Source organism: Acinonyx jubatus, chromosome C1, assembly GCF_027475565.1.
Source record: "Acinonyx jubatus isolate Ajub_Pintada_27869175 chromosome C1, VMU_Ajub_asm_v1.0, whole genome shotgun sequence".
NCBI lineage: Eukaryota > Metazoa > Chordata > Mammalia > Carnivora > Felidae > Acinonyx > Acinonyx jubatus.
Genome location: NC_069381.1, coordinates 103479806 through 103505034, shown reverse-complemented (window position 1 = coordinate 103505034; position 25229 = coordinate 103479806). Strand labels below are relative to the sequence as shown.

At 38.7% G+C, this 25229-nt stretch overlaps 1 protein-coding gene across 12 annotated transcripts in view; it reads right to left on the bottom strand.

The window, feature by feature from the left end:
* Nucleotides 1–25229, bottom strand: part of RPRD2 (regulation of nuclear pre-mRNA domain containing 2) — a 103543-nt gene that overhangs the window by 12549 nt on the left and 65765 nt on the right. For 7 of the 12 annotated variants that reach the window (XM_027056261.2, XM_027056262.2, XM_027056260.2 and 4 more), the window contains exons 3-10: nt 24307–24407; nt 23371–23448; nt 21790–21842; nt 21057–21183; nt 18580–18755; nt 5902–6184; nt 3306–3566; nt 1162–1362 (exon numbers count right to left, since the gene is read on the bottom strand). In XM_027056261.2, coding sequence (XP_026912062.1) covers nt 1162–1362; nt 3306–3566; nt 5902–6184; nt 18580–18755; nt 21057–21183; nt 21790–21842; nt 23371–23448; nt 24307–24407 — 1280 coding nt within the window. Of the gene's footprint in view, nt 1–1161; nt 1366–3305; nt 3567–5901; nt 6185–18579; nt 18756–21056; nt 21184–21789; nt 21843–23370; nt 23449–24306; nt 24408–25229 lie in introns of all 12 variants that reach the window. The other 5 variants (XM_027056263.2, XM_027056266.2, XM_027056264.2 and 2 more) reach the window with 2 other exon arrangements.

Here is a 25229-nt window from a genome sequence, read left to right as displayed (position 1 = left end):
ATCTTAACGGGCCATACTCTATTGGACTTTTTGCCCATTGAAGTCATTCTTTTGTGTTAAAAATCTGTCAATAATGGCTGTGGGTGACACAATCAGAGCAAAGTTCTAAGAGATCCCTTAGAATCTCTATAGGCTTTTAAAAATGCATCTATTTAAGTTGCTGGATAAAGTTTCTTAAAAGTCAAGCATTCTATCTTCCACAAGGAAATGAAAGGTGATGAACCACCCAGTTACTCCACAAAGATTGTCTTCTGGGGTCCCCAAAAACACATGCTGTCAGAACACCTAGTTCTGTTCAAATTTTGCCTGATGAGAAAGTCCACATGACGCTGGTGTCATAATCTACTGAAAGGAAAAGCTGTAAGTATTATTAATGTCCCCTGGAGGCTCCTGGTTGAGAACTTTGATACAGAGTTAAATCACTGTATTGAAGATATTGCTCTGATATTTATAATTCACTGCATAATTATACTGAGGTGCTAAATAACGATTGTGCTTGTATCTGGAGGTTTTGAGAACAGAGAGCAGGTATGTTTTATGAAAAAATATTAAAGCAGTTTTAGACACAAAACAGATAATTAACAAAGTATACTAGGTTCAAATAAGGTAGAGATTACAGGTACAGAGATGTGCTATACCTACAAATAAAGGCCTCTAAATTAGGACATAAAAAAAGAAAATCATTTCTCATAAGATTTTTGATGGTAGATTGACCTTTCTTACTGTCTTTAGCTTTGGTTAACATTAAAAATATAAGCCTCAACATATACTAACCGGTCCTCAGAGCTGGAATAAATGCAGCCCCTAGAGGGCTCATGGTGTAGGTAAAAGAATACTAGAATCCAGTCAAGCAATCTGGCTTTTAGTCTCAACTCATCACTAAGTAGATAAATTTGTAACCTTAAGCAGGTCACATCACTTCACTGAGCCTTATTCTCCTCACCTGAAAAGGAGGGTATTAGACCAGATGGTATTTTGTCTCTTTCAGCTTTGACAGTTTCTAATTCTATAAATGCCAGCTTGTAGATAAGAAATATAAACAAGACAATGAACTAACTGTATTATACATTTCATGGCTTTGGATGCTTCAGAACTGGAACCCAGGATTAAGCCAGAGACAAACAATCACAATTCAAGTCCCTGTGGCACAGGTCAGTTTACCTTGTAGTGCAGGGGCTGACTGTGTCTGGGTTTTGGAAAGAGCAGACAGAATGCTCTCTGGGGTGATCTCCACCTTTGAGAGGATATTTGCCAGAGGATTGTGAGATGTTGTCGGGGCAGGTGCAGGTGTTTTCAGGCCAGTGCTGAGGTTGCTGGGACTTGTAGGAGTTCCTGGAGAAGGTCTTGATGCAGGACTGACCCCTGGTGGCAGAAAGATTAACTCAAGAAAATTCGGTTCAAAATGACCATTAAATTCACAATAACTTTCCACTCACTCAAACCAGTTTGGTATGTTTAACAGGAATGCTTCTGTGACAGATCCACAAATAGGGCATATCATGGCTTGTACAAAGGAAAAAATATGAAAATTAGATTAAAATCTGCTGTCTACTTTGAACACCCCTAAAGTAAACAAGCACTTTCAGATGTATTTTTTAGTTTTGAGAGCCAAAAGAGACTTAGGGAACCTACTTCTTTTCTTTCTACCAAATGGCATCAACACCACAGAATCTTGTAGATGCTCAGTAAATATTGCTGGCTCATTATGATCAGAGCCATTCCAATTGTGTAACTCAACCCACTGCATAATTCTATGTGATTAATAAATTATTTGCTTTTGAAAAGGCCTTTAAAATGAGATCATATAAGCAACTTCCATGCCCAACATGGGGCTTGAACACATGACCTTGAGATCAAGAGTCCCATGCTCCACCAACTGAGCCAGCCAGGTGCTCCTACATCTTTATATTTTAAAACACTGTGTTAGTTTTTAATTCAGAAAAAAAAAGGGTATATAATAAAAAAAAGAATAATTTTTGAATGACAAAAATATGAATAGGTAGATATTTCACAAAGAAAAATAAAAATGAAAAAGTTTTTATCACATTGTTAACCAAAAAAATGTAAATTAAAACAAGTTACTTTTTTTTTTTTTTTAAGTAATCTCTATACTCAATGTAGGGCTTCAACGCATGACCCTGAGATCAAGAGATGCATGCTTGAGGTACCAGGCTTGATTCAGTTGGTGAAGTGTGCGACTCGATCTCAGGGTTGTGGGTTTGAGTCCCACATTGGATGTAGAGATTACTTAAAAGGAACTGCATGCTCTACTGACTGAGCCAGTCAGGCACCCCAAAACAAATGACTTTTAAGACTGAATTTGACAAAGATTAAAATAAAACAAAATAGTGCTGGAGAGGCTGAGAAACAAAGGGAACTTTCATGTGCTTGGTACATAAAATAGTACATTTTTGGTGATCATTTTAGTATAACATGAAAAGATTAAAAACCTGTATGTTGGCTGGGGGGGAGAGGGGAAAATGGGTGATGGGCATCGAGGAGGGCACTTGTTGGGATGAGCACTGGGTGTTGTATGTAAGCAATGAATTATGGGAATCTACCCCCAAAACCAAGAGCACACTGTACAAACTGTATGTTAGCCAACTTGACAATAAATTATATTAAAAAAAAAACAAACTGTATGGGTTTTTTTGGTCTTTATATGAGAAATATAAATTTAAGTTTTTATAAAGAAATTAAGTAATTGGGATTTTCTTCAAAATTATCAAGATTGGCTAAGGCACAGCAGAAACCAGAGTGGCCATGTGTTTCTACTGTTGAAGATGAATGATGTGTACACAAAGGTGCTCTACTTGTGTGTATTTTCATTAACATTTCCATTAAGGAAAGAAAAAGCCCTATATACTCATCAACCATTTAGGAAGGGTTGTGCATAGATTTTAGCATCAAGGTGGTTCATTATAGTATTCTTTAAAACAGTGAAAAATTACAAAAATATCAGATGTCTAGTAATAAAGGCTTAGATAAGTTCATATACAATATGCTTCAATTATTGAAAGAAAAATTATTACAAATATTTAATCTACCAAAACATTCACAGACACACACACACACACACACACTGGTAAAGTTAGACACAACTAGCGTCTTTCAGGGTAGTAGGGTTGCAGGTTATTTATTTTATTCCCTTATTTTATTTTTCTATAATGACCATGTATTTGTTTTTCGACTTAAAAAAATCACTGTTAATTTAAGGAAAAAAAGCAACAAAAAACCCAGACTGATGATGGTTCAATTAGAAAGATGAAAATAAGCCTTTTATCTTCTTTATGGGGCTTACTTACCAGTATTTTTCATGACTGATGTCAGGCTACTAAGGATGGAACTGATCTTTGCCAGATCCACATTAGCCAGGTTTGGCAAAGCCAGTGCTGGAGAAGGGGACAGAAGAGAAGTATTCACAGGCTTTGGAAGAGGGGGCGTTGCTGTCATGGTCACAGGCACTGGGGTACACGAAGAGGCCTTGGAGATACTTTCTGTTGGCTTTGTGGGTACAGAAGTGGAAGCAGCGGACTTCTCCGCAGGTTTTTCCTTCCTGTCCTCTACTGTTTAAAGAAAAGAGGTGAGACTGCATTACTGCTTTCCAGACTTGACTTCCAGTATGAAATGTGTCCTAATATATCTGGATTTGGGGGTATAAAGCACAATGCTTTAGAGAAAAATCATTCACTCACTTAATCATTTTTACATAAGCCATACTCTTTATGTTGCTTCTCTCCTTCAACACCTGCTTAAAATAAATTTCCCAAATTCATTTTTTATCTTTTTAAAGATTTATTTGCATTTTCTTAGTATTTGTGTATTAAATTTGTACATTTCTGGGATCATGTTATTTGGCACACATGTGTTCTTTTAGTTACAATATTTATAGTCATAAATTACCCTGTCTTTTCTTTTCCATTAACCTGAGAGCTTTCTAAGACATAGAAACTTATGCATTAAATCCAACAAAACTCCAACTGCCTAACAAGAATGATTATAAAGCTTGGGATGTCAGAGAAACAATGCACCAATCGAGGTTAATTTTGTTTGTGTGCATGTGTATATATGTTAGTTAGAATGTATGTAATCTCTACACCCAACATGGGGCTGGAACTCCAGACCCCAAGATCAAGAGTCACATGCTCTTCTGACTGAGCCAGCTAGGTACTGGAAAGACTGGGAGACTTTTTTTTTTTTTTTTAAAGTAATCTCCTCACTCGGTGTGGAGCTCAAACTCACCACTCCAAGATCAACAGACACGCCTACTTACTGAGCCAGCCAGGGGCATGGCTTTGGAATCTTGGAAGGTCAAGAGTATAAGTGCCCCTCCTTCTAGAACAGTGCTGTTCAACAGAAATGTAATTCAAGCCACACATGTAAGTTTAGCTTTTCTAATGGCCACATTAGAAAAAAAAGTAGAGGGGTGTTGGGGTGGCTCAGTTGGTTAAGCGTCCAACTCTTAGATTTCAGCTCGGGTCATGTTCTCACAGTTTTCAGCTGAGTTCAAGCCCTCCATCGGGATAGGCTCTGAGCCTGCTTGGAATTCATTCTTTCTCTCTCAAAATAAATATAAATAGACTTAAAAAAAAGGGAGAAACAAGTAAAATTAACTTTAATTATATATTTTACCTAAGCATCTCTCAAATATTTTCATTCTGTTATAAATATAAAAATTATTGGGGTGCCTGGGTGGCTCAGTCCGTTAAGCGTCCGACTTCGGCTCAGGCCATGATCTCACGGTCCGTGAGTTTGAGCCCCGCGTTGGGCTCTGTGCTGACAGCTCAGAGCTTGGAGCCTGCTTCGGATTCTGTGTCTCCCTCTCTCTCTGACCCTCCCCCGTTCATGCTCTCTGTTTCAAAAATAAATAAACATTAAAAAAAAATTTAAAAACATAAATATAAAAATTATTGAGATATTTTCATTTTGGGTACTAAGTTTTCAGAATCCAGTGTGTATCTTTTTTAAAAAAAATATTTATTTTTGAGTGGGGTGGGCAGGGAAGGGCAGAGAGCTACGGTGGAAGAGAATCCAAAGTAGGCTCCACACTGACAGCAGAGAGCCCGATGCAGGGCTTGAACCCATAAACCATGAGATCATGACCTGAGTTGAAACCAAGAGTTGGATGCTTAACTGACTGAGCCACCCAGGTGCCCCCTTCCCCAGTAAGTACCTTTAAATTAGAGTACATCTCAAGTTGGACAAGCCACATTTCAAATGCTCAACAGCCACAAGTAAGTAGCTAGTGGCTACCATATTGAACAGAACAGATCTTAAGCAATGATTCTTAGCCCATGTGGCATACCAAATCCTAAACCGGGATAATAATACACTGCTGTTCTAATCTAATCTTGCTGCTCTTTTTTTTTTTTTTTAATGTTTATTTATTAAAAAAATTTTTTTTAATGTTTATTACTGAGAGACAGAGCATGAAAGGAGGAGGGGCAGAGACAGAGAGGGAGACACAGAATCAGAAGCAGGCTCCAGGTTCTGAGCTGTCAGCACAGAGCCCGAAGCAGGGCTCGAGATCATGACCTGAGCTGAAGTCTGATGATTAACCGACTGAGCCACCCAGAGGCCCCTAATGTTTATTTATTTTTGAGAGAGAGAGAGAGAGAGAGAGAGTGCGCGCGCGCAAGTGGGGGAGGGGCAGAGAGAGAGAGAGAGACACAGAATCCAAAGCAGACTCCAGGCTCTGAGCTGTCAACACAGAGCCTGATGCAGGGCTAGAACTCACGAACCACAAGATCATGACCTGAGCCAAAGTTGGCCGCTCAACCGACTGAGCCACCCAGGCGCCCCTAATCTTGCTGCTCTTAATACCAGCTTGTGATAGATTCGTTGGTGGGAAAAGAAAATACGTAAGGAACAAGGTGCCCTTTAATCACATAAAGGACATACCAATGATTTTTGACCCATCATCTTCCACATCTGAGAGTTCCATGTCTTCCACATCACGATTATCTGTCACAGGCTCAGGTGTGGCAGACTTCTCACTCTCCATGGCTGGTGACTGGGATTCCTCACCTCCCATTCCCTGAAAAGGAGACTCGGAACCAGTTGGAGAAGGAGCATCCATGCTTGGGGAAGGGACTGGTGATTCTTCAGGATCAGGAAGGGTTGACTTCAATTGATCCAGCTTCTTCTTTAAATTGTTCACTCGATTAGCAAAGGTTTTGTATGCCTAAAAGAAAAAAAGAAGAGTTACTCCTCTGAGAAAAGGACTAAGATATTACTATTTTGACTTTGACCAGATTTCCTCATTATTAACTATAGCACTGGTACAAAACAAACAAAAAAAACCCAGGGCACCTGGGTTGTTCAGTCAGTTAAGTGTTTGACTTCTCAGGTCATGATCTCACGGTTCGGGAGTTTGAGCCCCACATCGGGCTCTCTGCTGTCAGCACAGAGCCTGCTTGGGATCTTCTGTACCCCCTTCTCTTTACCTTTCCCCTACTCATGCAAATACACTCTCTCAAAAATAAATAAACATTGAAAAACAAAATAAAAAACAAATCTGTCAATCATGGAGTAGTTTCCAGTCTCTGCTTTTTTCCTTAAATGAATATTATCATCCATATAGTTGCCCAAGCTAGAAACTTTGAGGCTATCTATACTTAATCTTCCCTTGCTCTTTTCTATCCATTTTACCAAACCAATATTTATTGAGAGTTTAAATGTGCTGGCCAATCTTCTAGGTACTGGAGACACAGTAATGACTAAGAAGATAGACAAAAATCAAATCCATAAAGTACTACAGCCTGGGAGGTCAAACAGTGTGGACTTTTTTAAGAAATAAACTTTTGGGGGGTGCCTGGGTGGCTTACTTGGTAATGTGTCTGACTTTGGTTCAGGTCATGATCTCACAGTTTGTGAGTTCGAGCCCCATGTCACGCTCTGTGCTGACAGCTCAGAGCCTGGAGCCTGGAGCCTGGAGCCTGGAGCCTGTCTCGAATTCTGTGTCTCCCCCTCTCTCTGCCCTTCCCCCCACCCCCTTGCTGTCTCTCCTTCAAAAATAAACATTAAAAGGCATTGGTGGTATAGTGGTGAGCATAGCTGCCTTACAAAAATAAATAAACATTAAAAAAATTAAAGAAAAAAAGAAAATTTTGATTTTATTATTATTTTTAAGTTTATTTTTATTTATTTTGAGAGAGAGATAGAGAGTAAGCATGAAAGGGGGAGAGAAAGAGAGAGAATACCAAGCAGGCTCCATGCTGTCAGCGCAGAGCCCAATGTGGGGCTCGAAAATCATGAACCATGAGATTATGACCTCAGACAAAGTCAAGAGTCAGATACTTAACCGAATGAGCCACCCAGGTGCCCCTAAACTTTTGATTTTAAAAGTTTTAGGTATAAAAAATTACTATAAAGATTATACAGAGAGTTCCCAATTTTCCCTTTTACTAACCTCTAATATTAGTATGATACATTTGTCACAATTAATGAACTGATTTTGATAATTATTATTAACTTAAGTCCATATACTTCATGTAGATATCCTCAATTTTTAAATAATTTTTTTAATGTTTATTTATTTTTGAGAGAGAGACAGAGCATGAGTGGGGGGACAGGGGAAGAGCAGAGAGAGGGGAGAGACAGACTCTGAAGCAGGCTCTAGGCCAGGAGCTGTCAGCAGGATGAGAGCCCAGGATGGGGCTTGAACTCACGAATCGTGAGATCATGACCCGAGCTGAAGCTGGATGCTTAACCGACTGAGCCACCCAGGCGCCCCTCCTCAGTGTTTATCTAATATCCTTTTCCTGTTCCAAGATCCATGCAGGATACTACAGTACATTTAGTAGTCATGTCTTCTTAGGCTTTTCTGTAAGTTTGTTAGATTTTCCTTGTTTTTGATAACCTTGACGGTTTCGAGGAGTATTGGTCAGGTATTTTGTAGACTGTCCCTCAAATAAGATTTGCCTGATGTTTTCCTTCTGATTAGACTGGGATTATAGGTTTTTGGGAGGAAGACCACAGAGGTAAAGCACTATTATCACCATGTCATATCAAGGGTACATATAACCAATATGATGTGCCATTGTTGATGTTAACCTTTATCACCTGGCTTAAATTCTATTGCTCTAATTATCTTAATACCAATACCCTAAAATTGTCTGTCTTTTTCTTTTGTTAAGACTCTTGGACCATTAGATTGTGAGATCACTTTGGTAGATTGAACAAGAAACATTATTTCTTTGAGAGAGAGAGAGAGAGAGAACGCAACCATGTGCATGTACCTGTGTGCAAGCAAGGGAGGGGGAGAGGAAGAGGGAGAGAATCCTAAGCAGGCTCCACACCCAGTGTGGAGCCCAAGATGCAGACGGGCCTCACAAACCATGAGATCATGACCTCAACCGAGATCAAGAGTCAGACGTTTAGCTGAGCCACCCAGGTGCCCCAAGGAGCATTATTTAAAAAAAAATTTTTAACGTTGATTTATTTTTGAGACAGAGACAGAGTGCGAAGGGGGAGGAGCAGAGGGAGAGGGAGACACAGAATCCGAAGCAGGCTCCAGGCTCTGAGCTGTTAACACAGAACCTGATGCAGTGCAGGGCTCGAACTCACAAACTATGAGATCATGACTCGAGCCGCAGTCGGGCACCTGATCAACTGAGCCACCCAGGCGCCCCTTTAAAAAAAAAAAAAAAGAAAGAAATGGAACAGAAAAGTATGTGCTAGAGTTGAGCTTTTGCTTCTGGATATACCTGAGTAGCCTGCAGTGGAGCAGCGCTCCCACCAAGAACAACTAGGACAGCCAGACAGACACATGCATGCGCACACACACATTTCAGTGTGCTGGAGAGTGCTGAGAACACCAAACCTTAAGTGACAAACCCCATCGCATGAATCTGTGAGAAAAGTCAAGCTGGCGTTCTGCAGCTGCCTTTTCTCTCAGGGTTCTGCTGATTTTGGTGAACCAGGCAAGAATTTGAGAACTCAGGTGAAAGGACAAGGCAGAGGGCCACTATTAAATATGAAGAAAAAAAGCAGAACTTTTAACAGTCTTGTTGATTTGTACACCTAAAAATTAGAGACTTGAAAGGCCAAGATTCTGGTGAAAGAGAAGGGACAGAAATGGCTCAACAATATGCTGTTTTTTCCCCATTAAGATATTTGCTAAATTCTGAAGAAGAGGGAATTAAGAAGCCAAACAGAAAACTTTGAAAAGAGTAGTTTAACACAATCTCATGGTGGTGAGGAGACAAGGATTAGAGTTCAAATCCTGCAACAGAGGAGGGGCCCTAGTGATAACGTCAGCCTCTCAGTGGGGAAACTCTATGTCCTAGAAGCTGGGAAGAACCAGAAGATGACAAAGTTGTGCTCAAACTGCAATTCAGCCCAAGTCAGTTCAGTTTCAGACTGGATTAATACAATCAGTTCTCACAATACCCACCTAGTGAAGGACAGGGTTTATCCTCTCCAGAGAAAGAAAAGTCATCTAGAGACTATAAATACTTTCACATACAATGTTAGCACTCAACACAAAATTAGCCAGCATGCCAAGACATAGGACTAAATGACCTAAAAGAAAAAAGACACTAGAAACAGACTCATAACAGGTGAAGCCAATATTGGAATTATCTGACCAAAACCAAATAGTTGTTTCACATGTTTGAGAAAATAGAGATAAATCCCATCTTGAACACTTTAGTCCAAAATCTGTTAGCTGTAGCTAAAGAGAGAGACTGGGTAGCCTAAAGTAAGATAATGGAGGCAAAATGGGAGAGGAGCACGTGTGCATGGCAGGAAGGCACTGCTTGGGATGCTGAGACCTAGCCAAGACACAGAGAAAGCTTTGGGCTTTGGGCTCAAAGAGGTAGATGAGGAGGGATAGATGTGCTGGAAGTCTGGCTACACACAGGGATGGATCAAGTGAGTGATTATGTTGAAAATAAGGGGGATAAGGTTTTGTATTGTTAGAAAAAACAATTATAGGGGCACCTCGGTGGCTCAGTCAATTAAGCATCCGACTTCAGCTCAGGTCATGATCTCATGGCTTGTGAGCATGAGCCCCGTGTTTGGGTCTGTGCTGACAGCTCAGAGCCTGGAGCCTGTTTCAGATTTTGTGTCTGCCCCTCTCTCTCCCCCTCCCATGCTCCCACTCTGTCTCTCAAAAATAAATAAACATGAAAAAAAAAAAAAACAGAAAGAAAGAAAAAGAAAAAGCAATTACAAATGGGGAAAGGGAGAACACTAGAATGAATCCTGTGGTGTTGGATTGGGATTGGAGAGAAAAATGTGAACTCATGGTTTCCAATATATATAGGCAGATACAGAAATTACATACAAACGTTGATTTCCCACCTCTGTAGGAAATGGTCTGGAAGTTGTGATATCCCAACATCAATGAGTACACCTAGTACTCAGATCTTGGTTTCTAAATAGTTTTTCATGAAAAGGAATGCAGGCTCCTTGGTAAATGACTGATTCCAGGGCCTGGCAGAAAATGCAAGATAGGGTGGAACACCTCATTCCAAAAGTAATGAAATGCTCAAAAAAATGATAGGGACATGTAAAAGAACACAGAAAGCAGCCTGAAAGGAGCTCCCACTGGCCAAATCTGGTTCAATTTGAACATCACAATAATTATTGGTAGTAATGAATTAAAACATTGAATAAATAAGAGTCTAAAAGTCCATAATGACTAAATACATGAATAAATTGAAGGTTTAATGATGAATAAGATATTTATTACATAGTTTCAAGATACCTCCCCATAAAACACTAATTATTACTTTCCCAGGGTTGTGGTAATAAAGTACCACAAATTAGATGGCTTAAAACAACAGAAATTTATTGTCTCCTAATTCTGGTGGGTAGAAGTCCAAAATCAAGCTGTCAGCAGGGCTATCCTTCCTTCGAGACTGGCCAGAATCCTTCCTTACCTTTTCCTTGCTTCTGGTGGTAGCCATCCACCCTTGATGCCCCTTGGCTTGCAGCTGCATCACTACAGTTATCTGTTTTGGTTGTCATATGATGTTCTCTGTGTGTTGTCTGTATCCAAATTTCCTTCTTAGAAGGACGCACGTTACATTGCATTAAGGCCCACCCTAATGACCTCAACTTAATTTGGTTATATCTGCAAAGACCCTATTTCTTTCTTTCTTTTTTTAAATTTTTTTCAATGTTTATTTATTTTTGAGAGAGAGGAAGACAGAGTGCAAGCAGGGGAGGGGCAGAAAGAGAAGGAGACACGGAATCTGAAGCAGGCTCCAGGCTCTGAGCTGTCAGCACAGAGCCTGACGTGGGGCTCGAACTCACAGAAGGCGAGATCATGACCTGAGCCAAAGTCGGATGCTCAACCGACTGAGCTACTCAGACGCCCCTAAAGACCCTACTTCTAAGTAAGGTCACATTCATGTATACTAGGAATTAGGGCTTCAACATCTTTTTGGAGTACACAATTCGATCCATAGCAATTACCAAGTGAAAACTTTTCAATGGACAAGCCTGGAAGACACTACATTAACAAGATATCAAAAGAAATATAACAGGTAGTGCAAGACATCAAACTTGTGTGATGAGAAGAATACAATCAATTATGTGATATTCCTATTAAAGATGAGTAACATAAATCTGATCACACACAAAAAAATCACATAAATCCCAACAGGGAAAAATGAACTATTGGGACCTCATCAAAATAAAAGCATCTGCACAGCGAAAACAATCAGCAAGACTAAAAGGCAACTGATGGAATGGGAGAAGATATTTGCAAATGACATACCAGATAAAGGGTTAGTATCCAAAATCTATATAGAACTTATCAAACTCAACACCCAAAGAACAAATAATCCAGTGAAGAAAATGGGCAAAAGACACTGAATAGACACTTCTCCAAAGAAGACATCCATTTGGCTAACAGACATATGAAAATATGTTCAACATCACTCTTTATCAGGGAAATACACATTAAAATGACAATGAGATACCACCTCACACGTGTCAGAATGACTAACATGAACAACTCAGGCAACAACAGATGTTGGCGAGGATGCAGAGAAAGAGGATCTCTTTTGCACTGCTGGTGGGAATGTAAACTGGTGCAGCCACTCTGGAAAACAGTATGGAGGTTTCTCAAAAAATTAAAAACAGAACTACCCTATGACCCAGCAATTGCACTACTAGGTATTTATCCAAAGGATACAGGTGTCCTATTTTGAAGGGGCACATGCACCCCAATGTTTATAGCAGCACTATCAACAACAGCCCAAGTGTGGAAAGAGCCCAAATGTCCATCAATGGATGAATGGATAAAGAAGATGTGGTATATATATATACAATGGAGTATTACTCAGCAATCAAAAAGAATGAAATCTTGCCATGTGCAACTACGTGGATGGAACTGTAGGTTCCATGCTAAGTGAAATTAGAGAAAGACAAATATCATATGACTTCACTCATATGTGGAATTTAAGATTCAAAACAGATGAACATAAGGGAAGGGAAGCAAAAATAATATAAAAACAAGGAGGGGGACAAAACATAAGACTCTTAAATACAGAGAACAAACTGAGGGTTGCTGGAGGGGTTGTGGGTAGGGGGATGGGCTAAATGATTAAGGGGCATTGAGGAAGACACTTGTTGGGATAAGGACTGGGTGTTACACATAGGGGATGAATCACTGGATTCTACTCCTGAAATCATTATTGCACTCTATGCTAATTAACTTGGATGTAAATTAAAAATCAATCAATCTCAACTGGGGTACACTGTACAAAATATTTTGACTTATAATCTTCAAACATATTTAGAACATGAAAACCAAGGAAAAGAGAGAGGAATTGTTTTAGATCAAAGGAAAATAAAAATGCAATAAATGCAATATTATTCTGGACAGGATCTTTTGCCATAAAAACTGGTCATCTGAATAGGGTTTAAGTATTATATAATAATGGTATGTCAATGTATCAATTAATTTCCTGATTAAATGGCTATACTTTACATTTATAAAGGAGAATATAATTGTCTGGCAGGAAAACACAAATGAAAATATTTGGGGGTGATGGGACGTCACCAACTTAGTTTCAAATGATTCTCGAAAAAAAATGTCTTCATAATGTACCTAAGATGTTTACAAGTACGAGAATGTTTCAAAATTTTAAACAGAATGAAAAACTGAAAGATAAAGATGAAGAAAAAAGATCAGCAGAATTTTACCAGAAAATCAAATTCTCTAAAAAGAAATGGGGGGGGGGGGTGATGATGGGAGGAAAAAAAAATCAAATGGTGATTCTAGAACTGAACAAGTGAACTAAATAAAACTAATAGGTGGGTTTAACAACAGATAAGATTCAACAGAAGAGAATTAATGAATTAGAAGACTGGTTAATAGAAAATATCTAAAAGGAAGCACTAAAGAGAAAAAGGATGGAAAATACAGAAAGGAACATAAAAAAACACTTGGAACACAGAAAGGAACATAAAAAAGCTCAGTGATGAGATCTAATATACATGTTAATAGAGCTCCAGAAGGAGAGGAGAGAGAACAGAATAGAAACAATACTTGAGCAGATAACAGTCTAGAATTTCCCAAAGTCTGTGAAAAACATCAAGCAGTTTGCTATGGGGGTGTGACCCTCCAGAATCATATGTTGAAGTCCTAACCCTATACACCTCCACATGTGACATTATGTTAAAGTCTTTACAGAGGTAATTAAATTAAAATGAGGTCATTAGCATGGGCCCCAATCCTTACAGAAAGAGGAAATCTGGACACAGACACACACTCAGAAAAGACCATGTGAAGAGATATTGGGAGAAAATGGCCATCTGAGCTGTGCTGACTGCTCAGAGCCTGGAGCCTGTGTCGGATTCTGTGCCTCCCTCTCTCTGACCCTCTTCCACTCATGCTGTCTCTCTCTTAAAAAATAAACATTAAAAAAAAAAAGTATAAACTATATAAAATATATGTAAGTAAAATAGATAACAGCACAAAGGCCTGGGGGGAAGGGAATCCTACTATTTTAAGGGTCTTACATTAAATATGAAACAATAGAATATTAATTTAAGATATAATAATAAGCTAATGTTAAATTAAGATAATTAAGTTTAAGGAAATGTTAGGAGTGTATATTGAATCCCTAGAGCAAACACTGAGAGAGTGAGAGGAAGATAGGGAGGAGAGAGGGAAGGAGGGAGAGAAAAATAAAGAAAAGAGAGAAAGTAAAAGAGATAAACTTAACCTTAAAAATCTCTGAGTAGGGGTGCCTGGGTGGCTCAGTTGGTTAAGTGTCCAATTGCGGCTCAGGTCATGATCTCATGGCTCGACCCCGCATCTGGCTCTATGCTGATAGCTCAGAGCCTAGGGCCTGCTTCAGATTCTGTGTCTCCCTCTCTGTCTGCCCCTCCCCTGTTCACATTCTCTCTCTCAAAAATAAATATTAAAAAAAAACCTTTTTAATTTTTTGAGTAAAAAAAAGGTGTAACAAGGAAACAAAGGACAGACAACACAAAAAGTATCAAGATGGTAGACTTAAATTCAAGCATATCAATAAATGCAATAAACACTCCAATTAAGAGACAAAGATTATTAGATTGGATTGAAAACAACAATAAAACAAAAACAAGACCTAACTGTACACTGTTTTATTTTTTGGGGGGGTGCCTGGGTGGCTCAGTCGGTTCAGTGTCCGACTTCAGCTCAGGCCATGATCTCGCGGTTCATGAGTTTGAGCCCCGCGTCGGGCTCTGTACTGACAGCTCAGAGCCTGGAGCCTGCTTTGGATTCTGTGTCTCCCTCTCTCTCTGCCCCTCTCCTGCTCACATTCTGTCTCTCTCTCTCTCAAATATAAATAAAGATTAAAAAAAAATTTTTTAATACAAAGGTATAAACCAATAATTAGATACCTGGGAAAACATTTCTACAAATTTTTAGAAGACAGAAAGAGAATAGAAGAGTAAGAAAGAAGTGACGACTCAGGGGGAGAGAAAAATGAGGTCAGGAGTACACAGAGGGGGAAAGGAGCTGATCTGACTTGCAGAATCCCCGAGCAGCTTTTATGTAGAAAATGATGAGTACAGAAGGGTAAAGTGAGTAGGGGGGTTGAAATCAGGATAATTAATTAAGAGTGTGACCCCCCAGAGCCTCAGTACTACCTCCCTCGCAATCTCCATAGTCAGTAGCCAAGGCACTAGGCCTTGGGCAAAAACTGTGACCTCTCTAAAGAATGACAATTTCCTGGCAAAAAAAATTCCAACCTTCTGATACTTAGGGCAACTCTTGTCCCAAGTAACAGTCAACTCTTCACCTTCAGACTTTACTAATTAAACCCATGAGTAAATAATCCCTATCTATGTAGAGAAAGCCTCTCAATTTTTTCATACCTCATTTTTTTTAAGTTCACTTACTTATTTTGAGAAGAGAGAGAGAGCATGAGCAGGGGAGGGGTAGAAAGAAGGAGAAACAAGATCTCAAGCAGGCTTTGCACTGTCAGCATAAAGCCCAATGAGGGGCTCGATCTCACGAACTGTGAGATCATGACCTGAGCTGAAACCAAGAGTCGGATGCTTAACCAACTGAGCCACCCAGGAGCCCCTTTCATACCTCATTCTTAAATATAAGTGGACAGAGATATTATCTGATTTTTGATAAAAGCGAAGATCATAAAAGAGAAAGGCCAAGATAGCTAGAGAGGAAACACCTTAAGATCTTCCAGAAAGCAGAACAAAAAGATCAAGGTTGAGAAAACATGAGAACATAGAAGAGAAAGAAATTATCCCACAAATGAAGAACACCCATCTTTAGACTAAAAGAACCCTTCAAACAACCCATAATGAATGAAAAACAAAACCTCATATATATATAAATCATTGTAAATGTTTCAGGACACTATGGATAGAGTCCCTGAAAGCTTCCAGACAGGAAAAAATAGTCCCCTACAAAGGGTATGAATACCACCCAAACTAATAATGTGAAAACAGAATAAAGGCATTTTGAGATCTAAGGACTCAGAAAAATTTATCTCTCACAAGCCTCCTTTTAGGGAAATGAACTGAGAGTGTGCTCCACCAAAACAGGACAGAAAACCAAAAAGAAAGATATGGAGGGACACTTGGGTGGCTTAGTTGGCCTGACTTCGGCTCAGGTGATGATCTCACAGTTCATGATCTCACAGTTCGTGAGTTCAAGCCCTGTGTCAGGCTCTGTGCTGACAGCTGGGAGCCTGGAGCCTGCTTCAGATTCTGTGTCTCCCTCTGTCTCTGTCCCTCCCCTGCTCGCACTCTCTCTCTCTCTCTCTCAAAAATAAACATTAAAAAAAAAAAAAGACATGGAATCTGTAAAATAAAGTGCTAAATATATAATCTATATATTATAAATCTATAATATAAACTGCTAAAATATAAGAGTATCAGTTAGAGAGTAGTCCTAGCATGACATCTAGCCACTTAAAACTGGAGCAGGAGAACAGAAGTTCAGGTAGGGAAGTTTCTGGAGGAAAATGTGAATTGAGAATATTTGATGAGATAGAGAATTTAGAGAAAGACAGAAAAAAAGGCTATGAGAAGGCAAACAATGCAAAAAAAAAAATCCTAGGAAAAAATTAAAAATCTCTAATATAACCATAGCTACCACAAGACCTTAACGGTGAACAATGTTTACACAGTTGTACTGTTAAGCTTTGTTTGTATTAATTTTCAGCCCTTACAGCAAGGAAGTAACAATTATGATTACAGAGTGAAATGTAAATATTACCAATGTTGACAGTGTAAAACTAAAGTTTACCGAAGTTGGAAAACTAAAGGCAAGGATGAAAACTAATGGGAAAGGAGAGGGAATAATTACCGCATTTTCAAAGTGGAGACTCTAGAGTTAGTGGTCAAAAACATTAAATATAGTACTACCATTTATGAAGGTAATCAACAGATTTAAAAGAGTTCTATACTAAAACCAACCACTCAGGCAACAACAGATGTTGGCGAGGATGCAGAGAAAGAGGATCTCTTTTGCACTGCTGCTGGGAATGCAAACTGGTGCAGCCACTCTGGAAAACAGTATGGAGGTTTCTCAAAAAATTAAAAACAGAACTACCCTATGACCCAGCAATTGCACTACTATGTATTTATCCAAGAGATACAGGTGTGCTGTTTTGAAGGGGCACATGCACCCCCATGTTTACAGCAGCGCTATGGACAATAGCCCAAGTGTGGAAAGAGCCCAAATGTCCATCAATGGATGAATGGATAAAGAAGACGTGGTATATATATACAATGGAGTATTAACTCGGCAATCATAAAGAATGAAATCTTTCTAAAAACAATTTTTTAAAAAATGTGTATTTATTTTTGAGAGACAGAGACGGAAGCGAGTGGGCTAGGGGCAGAGAGAGAGGGAGACACAGAATCTGAAGCAGGCTCCAGGCTCTGCACTGACAGCTCAGAGCCTGACGAGGGGCTCGAACTCACGAGCTGTGAGATCATGACCTGAGCCGAAGTCGGACACTCAACCGACTGAGCCATCCAGGCGCCCCATACTCGGCAATCACAAAGAATGAAATCTTGCCATTGCCAACTACAAGGATGGAACTAGAGGATATGATGCTAAGCGAAATCAGTCAGAGAAAGACAAATATCATATGACTTCACTCGTATGTGGAATTTAAGATTCAAAACAGATGAACATAAGGGAAGGGAAGCAAAAATTATATCAACAAGGGAGGGGGACAAAACATAAGAGACTCATAAATATGGAGAACAAACAGGGTTGCTGGAGGGGTTGTGGATGGGTGGATGGGCTAAATGGGTAAGGGGCATTAAGGAAGATATTTGTTGGGATGAGCACTGGGTGTTACACATAGGGGATGAATCACTGGAATCTACTCCTGAAATCATTATTGTACTCTATGCTAACTGGGATGTAAATTAAAAAATAAAAATAAATAAAAAATAAAAAATTAAATATAAGGGTTCTATAATGTTGGGAGAAGGAGGAAGGGACATATAAGTGAAAGCCTCATTTGTCATACCAAGAAGTTAACAGATATTTCTTAAATAGGATAACTCAAGAAAGAACAATATAGGCATATTATTCAGAAATATGAAGGTAAATGCCAAAGAATATTAGCTAATGAGATAAAAGGCATTGCTTCTAGTAAGTGGGACTGGTGGGATCTACTCTACTGTATGCTTTTATAACCATATATATCAATTAAAACTATTTAAAAAAAATAAGTATAAAACAGATAGGTTCTTTCAGAGGTCACTAGTAACAGAATGTCTCCATCCAGTTTTGTGGTGAAACAAGAAAGTGTATATACTTCTGCCCAATTCTATATCCTGAAACAGTAGCTTGGCACATGCCCTTTGAAATGCTAAAACATAAGGCTTCATAGCAAAGCTCAACGGTCAGGGTATCTGTGAACTTTAGTGTCAGAAAGAACCAGGTCTTAATTTAGACGCTTCCACTTGCTGGCTCTATCACTTTGTACAAGGGTCACTCTTCTTCTTTAAAAGTAACTTCTTCATTCATGAACTGGAGGAAATAATGTTTACTCCTGGAGTTAGAGAACCCTTATAGTTAACAGTCGCTGATTTATAGTAAGCAATTGATACATGTTAGCTTTAATTATTACTTACATTGGCCACCACTTTTACTTCTTTGTACTGTGCTTCATAGAAAATTCCAGCATTTTCCAGTGCTTCTGTTAGTGAGGGCCCATTTTTCACTTGCTTATCTAGACCATTCACAAATTCCTCGAGCTTGGAACTTGCCTCTTCAAATTCTTTGGAGAACTTCTTTCCCCCTGTCTTATCTAAAATAACAGAGGAAGTATTCATTACAGGATAAAACAGAAAACGTAAAAAAATTTAATCTTTTGAAGAAAACCCCTCTTTACATAACTTGTGAACCTCTTCTTGCTGTGTTAGTATGCAATATTCTTAGTCTCAGTTTCACCTTAAAGGAGCTTCTCCAAATCACCAAACCCACAAAACATATTATTAAAACAATTCATGTGAACCTGCTAGAGTGCAGCCAAGAGTGTATCATGAAGGCTCCGTAATTAAGGTGAAAAAAAGAAAGTTCAGCTAAAAGGAAGTGTGTTGACTGTTTTTCTTCAAAAATTGGATGCTGAGCTGCTAATTAGGAGTATCAGGATGAGGCTCGATTCTGTTCTTCACTTAGATTCACTATGGAATGTGAGAAAACGGAGGTTCAGAAAAGTAAAGATGAAGACTGAAGATATATCACAGTAAAAATTCTTCCTTCCTACCTGAAGATCCCTGGTAATTTGTTATCAGCAGAGTACAAATCACGAATTGCTTTTTCAATAATAGTGATAGTACAAAATGTTACTTACTCTCCTAACTATCCCCATCTTTCCCAGTGACTACCAGAACATGGCTTCAGATGTGGGTACAAATTTTGACTTTGCTTTTTATCAGCTGTATAACTTGTGCAAGTTATAATCAGTGTTCAGTTATAACCTGAAGCCTCAGATTTCTCGTGTACAAAATGGAAGTTTTTAGTATGCTTCTGGGTTGTTGTGAGTATTAAATTAGGTAACGACTGTTAGATTTAAAGTATGGTGCAAAGGGGTGCCTGTGTGGCTCAGTCAGTTAAGCGTCCACCTTCAGCTCACATCACAATCTCATGGTTAGTTAGTGAGTTCAAGCCCCATGTCAGGCTCTGTGCTGACAGCTCAGAGCCTGGAGCCTGCTTCGGATTCTGTGTCTCCCTCTCCCTCCGCCCCTCCCCCACTTGTGCTCTGTCTCTCAAAACTAAATAAATGTTAAAAAAAAAAAAAAGTTTTTAAAGTATGGTTCAAGAACAAAACAGGTGCCAAAATGAATAGTTGGCAGCCATTTACTCATGATTTCAAAAATATTTATCAAATGCCTATTATGTAGCAGGCATTACTCTAGGTACTAGGATACTGCATGAACAAATAAGGATAATTTCTACCTTCACGAGATTTACATTCTAACACTTTTTTTTTTAAGTTTGTTTATTTTGAGAGAGAGAGCAAGTGTGAGTTGGGAAGGGGCAGAGAGAGAGGGAGAAAGAGAAAATCCCAAGCAGGCTCCGTGCTGTCAGCTCAGAGCCTGATGTGGGGGTTTGAACTCACGAACCATGAGATCATGACCTGAACCAAATTCAGACACTTAACTGACTGAGACACCCACGCAATCCTCTAGTACATTATTAATTTATTATTTATAATTTACAACCCAAGGAAAAGAGACCAACTAACTAGATGTTATGGGGCACTACACTGACCTTACTAAAGAACATACCCAGGGGTACCTGGGTGGCTCAGTCAACTGAGCATCTGACTCCTGAGTTTGGCTCAGGTCATGATCCCAAGGTTGTAGTATCAAATCCCGTGTCAGGCTCTGTGCTGAACGTGAAGCCTGCTCAAAATTCTCTCCCTCCCTGGGGTGCCTGGGTGGCTCAGTCGGTTAAGTGTTCGACTTCAGCTCAGGTCATGATCTAACGGTCCGTGAGTTCAAGCCCCTCGTCGGACTCTGTGAGGTCCGTTCAGAGCCTGGAGCCTGCTTCGGATTCTGTGTCTTCCTCTCTCTCTGCCCTTCCCCCACTCATGCTATGTCTCTATCGAAAAATGAATAAACGTTAAAAAAGAAAAATTAAGAAGATTCTCTCCCTCCTTCCCTCTGTCCCTCTCCCCAGCTCATGCTCGCTCTCTGCAATAGATAAACTTTAAAAAATAAAAAGTAAAGAACATACCCAAGCCACATTATCACACATGTGAAATACATTTGTCTGTATATAACCTAACACAGCAAGAAAGCACTAGAAGTAAGGAAAGGGAAAGAATTGTTTTATGATTTTTTTTAGATTTCTTTTTTCCCCTGCTTTATTTAGATACAATTAAAATATAACACTGGGTAAGTGTAAGGTATGCAATGTGAAAGACAGGACTTTACTTATGAAATTCATATGCATGAAATCACTACCTGGAAAACCAGAAGTGCCACAACTGGTCTCCAAAATCTAAGGTTCTCTTTAGGGGAGAAGCCAGTCTAATCATTGAAAAATTACAGACCTGGGAACAAAATCTGAGGTATTCTATTTAAAAAGATGTAAGTATTACCTTTTAAACACTTGAGAGTTTCTGTGCTGCACACATCCACCCTCATAGTCGACAGCTGTTTTTCCTTCAACTCTATCTGATCCTCTGAGCGCTTGTACAGTAACAGCTCTTCAATGAGGGCCTGGGACTGAACACAGACCAGAGTCATATTCATTTATGAAATCATTCATTTACTCTCATCTATTCCCATTAACATAAAATATGTCTAAAACCTAACAAAACCAAGAGGAAAGAGGCTCTTTGCACTTCCTCATAATCAGAGATATTAATACCAATTTTCATACCAAAACTGTATTTTTAGTTATATACTTTAAAAGATCCTATCCTTGATTATTCAAAGCTAATTGATGCATACGAAGTTAAGGCTAAGACAAAGGTCCATTTATATCTTCCTTAAATTTTAATGAGATACACATAGTGTTATATTAACTCTAAGCAAGTTCTAATTTAGTAGCACTTCACCAAAGGATGAACCCCTTGTCAGGGGCCTTGGCTGGTAATAGAACCTGGCTGGTCATAGATATTCTGGAAGAAGGTTAATTTTTCCATTAAGGCAACATATAAAACTCTATGTAATATAATCCCAATCTAGATTGCTTCAGAACAGTTCAAACTTGTTTAAAATATAACTGATGTAAAATTGAATAAAAATAAATTTTACTGGACTATATAGGGAACTATAACAAAACGGGTGAATAAAGCTTTGGCATGTTAAATGCATTCTTTAACTTACTCGAAATTCGGCAACTATCTTAGACTTGAGAGCAGCTTTTGGATTCGTGGATGCTGTTGAATTAAATAAAAGGTCATTAAGAATACAGACACAAAAAGTTGACAAATAGTGAGGAAGTTTTTCAGGTCTATAATTAAGGGTGTATTTATGAACATATATCAAATATGCACATTTAAGTAATAATATAATTCCTAGAATAAGTATTTCTGTAATATTTCATATTCCTTGAATATTCATATTCCTCAGATAAGAAATTTCAACACTTCCACGCATGGCCAATATAAAAGTATACTCTTTATTTAATTTAAAAATGTTTATTTTTGAGAGAATGAACACAAGCAGGGGAGGGGGGGATGAGGGGCGGGGTGGGGCAGAGGATCCAAAGCAGGCTCTGTGTTGACAGCAGTGAGCTCGATGCAGGGCTTGAACTCATGAACCGCGAGATCATGACCTGAGCTGAAGTCGGACACTCAACCCACTCAGCCACCCAGGCGCCCCTAAAAATATACTATTTAGATACATCTAACCTACTTACCTCCAACAGACCCTTTAAATCACAAAGTCCTAGAATTATGGATTTGGAGATTCTGAGATACATGAAGTACCTTGTTTCCTAGTCTGAGTATAAGAGGATCTCAGTACCTCAAATTAAGAGTGTTCAGGAACGGGACATCCAATTAATCCTGAGCACTGGCTGAAGAAAATTGCTTACAAACATCAACTCTATTCCTACGATTTAAGCTTTGGATTTTTCTGCTGACTCAATTCATAGCAAAAACAGGCAGGGAGAGTTCTAAGCACATTACCACTGTGGTTCAACTTGGGCTGAAATGATGACTCTTGCTCTTCCTAAGCATGCAACTTATGAGCAAAAGGATGTCAGGACTCCCTTAATCATGATGAATATCATATACTTGCTGGAGTGAAACCATCCCAAGTGTCTTGTTTTACCTCCCAATTCTCACTGTCTTCTACCTCGTTCCCTCCACACCAAGTCCTTCTCAATATTCCTCAGTTTGGCCCACAGCAGCCTATCACATGCAGTATTCCACTCCCTTGATCTCATGCTGGGTAAACATGAGAAACATAGCAGGAGCTCCTGTTAGAGAGTGGGCTTCTGGCCAGGATTTGAGGCCCATGTCTAATCTGGTAGAGTGTCCCCAAATCTGAAGGATTTCATGGCTCCCATATAAATGCTTCTTAATGCCTAGTCTCCTCTTCAGCTCTGTTGTTTAATGCCAGCTGCCTCTACCTTCATATATCTTTCAGTCTGAGAGTTAGCCTGGGCACTATCAAGCATTTTTCTTCTTTCACTCCCCCAACTACTCTTGAATCTTCACTCATTTAAACCCTTTTTCTGCATTTCCTTTGTTTAAAAGTAGGGTTTTTTTTTGTTTTTGTTTTTTTAAAGAAGTAACTCCATGATGGCTTGTTTAGTATAAGTCACTGGGTCACTCTCCCAGGCCTGGAAAACACAGGCTTCCCCATGGTTTATGCCAGGTACGATGTCAAATGGTCTACATTTTCTTCTGCTCCAAAAAGAGGAGGTAATTTTATATTAGTTGAGATTTTGTTCCTTACTTTGTGATTTCTTCCACTGCTTATTCGGTTGTTTGTTCAGATTTTCTTTCAGCTGCTTCTGAGTTTTGAAAGTGGTACCTGGAAAACATTTCAGTTTTTGCAATCTGGCATTATGGGAAGCTGTTCTGTCTGTCCACTTCAGTGTCAAAGTTGTAGCATTGAAAAAAGGCAATCCGAGACTGTGTGTTGTTTCTTTCTTTCTTTTCCTTTCATTTTTATAAAAAAAATAAAAACACCCACCAGATCTAAGAAGCTGTCAAATAAACATGATTTCTATCATCAATAAAATCACTGATTTTTGAGAATAGGGCAGGAAGCTTAAAAATACTAGTTACCACATTCAAATGAAGAATTTAACAGCTTCTTAGAAGATACTATTTTTAAAGCAAATTTCTAATCAAATAATGTCAAGGTGTCAGATATCACCAACTTCCATTTAATGACTCAAGTAAATACACCTAATACATCGGAAGTAAATAACTTCTTAAAAATACACAATTTATTGCAAATCTAAACCAAAACAGAGACTAAAGAATGCTTAATATATATGCTTAATATCAAATAGCTTACTGGAAACTGAAACCCCATCAAAAAAAATCCTCCAACAGTAAATGGACAGGGCAGTAATTGTTAAAACACGAATACTTAAAAATGCTCAATGTAAAGTAAGTGTAGGAAAATAATCAGCCATCATCACTTAATATGCATGACTTTCTCTAGTCAATACAAACAAAATCCAACCCTTCCCAAACCAATTCTAAATTTTAATTGAAACAGATTTTTGTTAAGTATTTAATTTTAAATAAATGGGGCTCAATTCAAAACTTTATTTTTCATTGTTATGCAACAGGCCTACATCTATAAAATGTATATAATTTTAAAGACTCAATGATTTTTTTTTTTTTTTTTTTTTTTTAGGAGAGAAAATACACTTACTCAAAGCTTCTCTCAGTGCCATTATCATTTCTTCTGGGTACACATTTCTATCTTCCCAGATTTTGAAGATTCGTTCTATAGACTTAGAGACAGATGGATCCCTGAGAAGAAAAAGTGACACAGACATATAAAAATGTGAATTTATATCTCAAACTAGAAATCTGAAACAAAATTATTTTCCAAATGTCTTCTGATGTTTAAGATATTTTTTTTTTCAGGGTGCCTGGGTGGCTCAGTCAGTTGAGTGTCTGACTCTTGACTTCAGCTCGGGTTGTGATCCCAGGGTTGTGGGATCAAGCCCTACGTTCAGCTCCACACTGAGCATGGAGCCTATTTAAGATATTTTCTCTCTCTCTCCTCTCTCCCTCCCTCCCTCCCTCGCTCCCCACGCCCCCTCCCCCTCGCTTACATGCTCTCTAAATAAATAAATAAATAAATAAATAAATAAATAAATAAATATTTTTTTCCCCCTACAGTGTCTAGTAAGCTAAAATCTTCACTCTTTTGCCAAACCATAAGAGACTCTTAAAAACTGAAAACAAACTGAGGGTTGATGGGGGGTGGGAGGGAGGAGAGGGTGGGTGATGGGTACTGAGGAGGGCACCTGTTGCAATGAGCACTGGGTGTTGTATGGACACCAATTTGACAATAAATTTCATATTTAAAAAAAATCTTTACTCTTAAAAATTTTTCATTTTAATTTTTATTTAAATTTTTAAAAATTGAAGCACAGTTGACACATTAAGATCATAAACATTCTTATTTAACACTTTTTATCAATGACGTTTATGAGGTTATGGACAGTGCGCTAAGCCTTCTGACGGATACGAAGTTATGAGGGCTGGTCCACATGCTCACTGATGCAACTGGCATTCCAAAAGAGCAGGTGAATTTAATAAAATGAAATCTAATATAGAAGCATC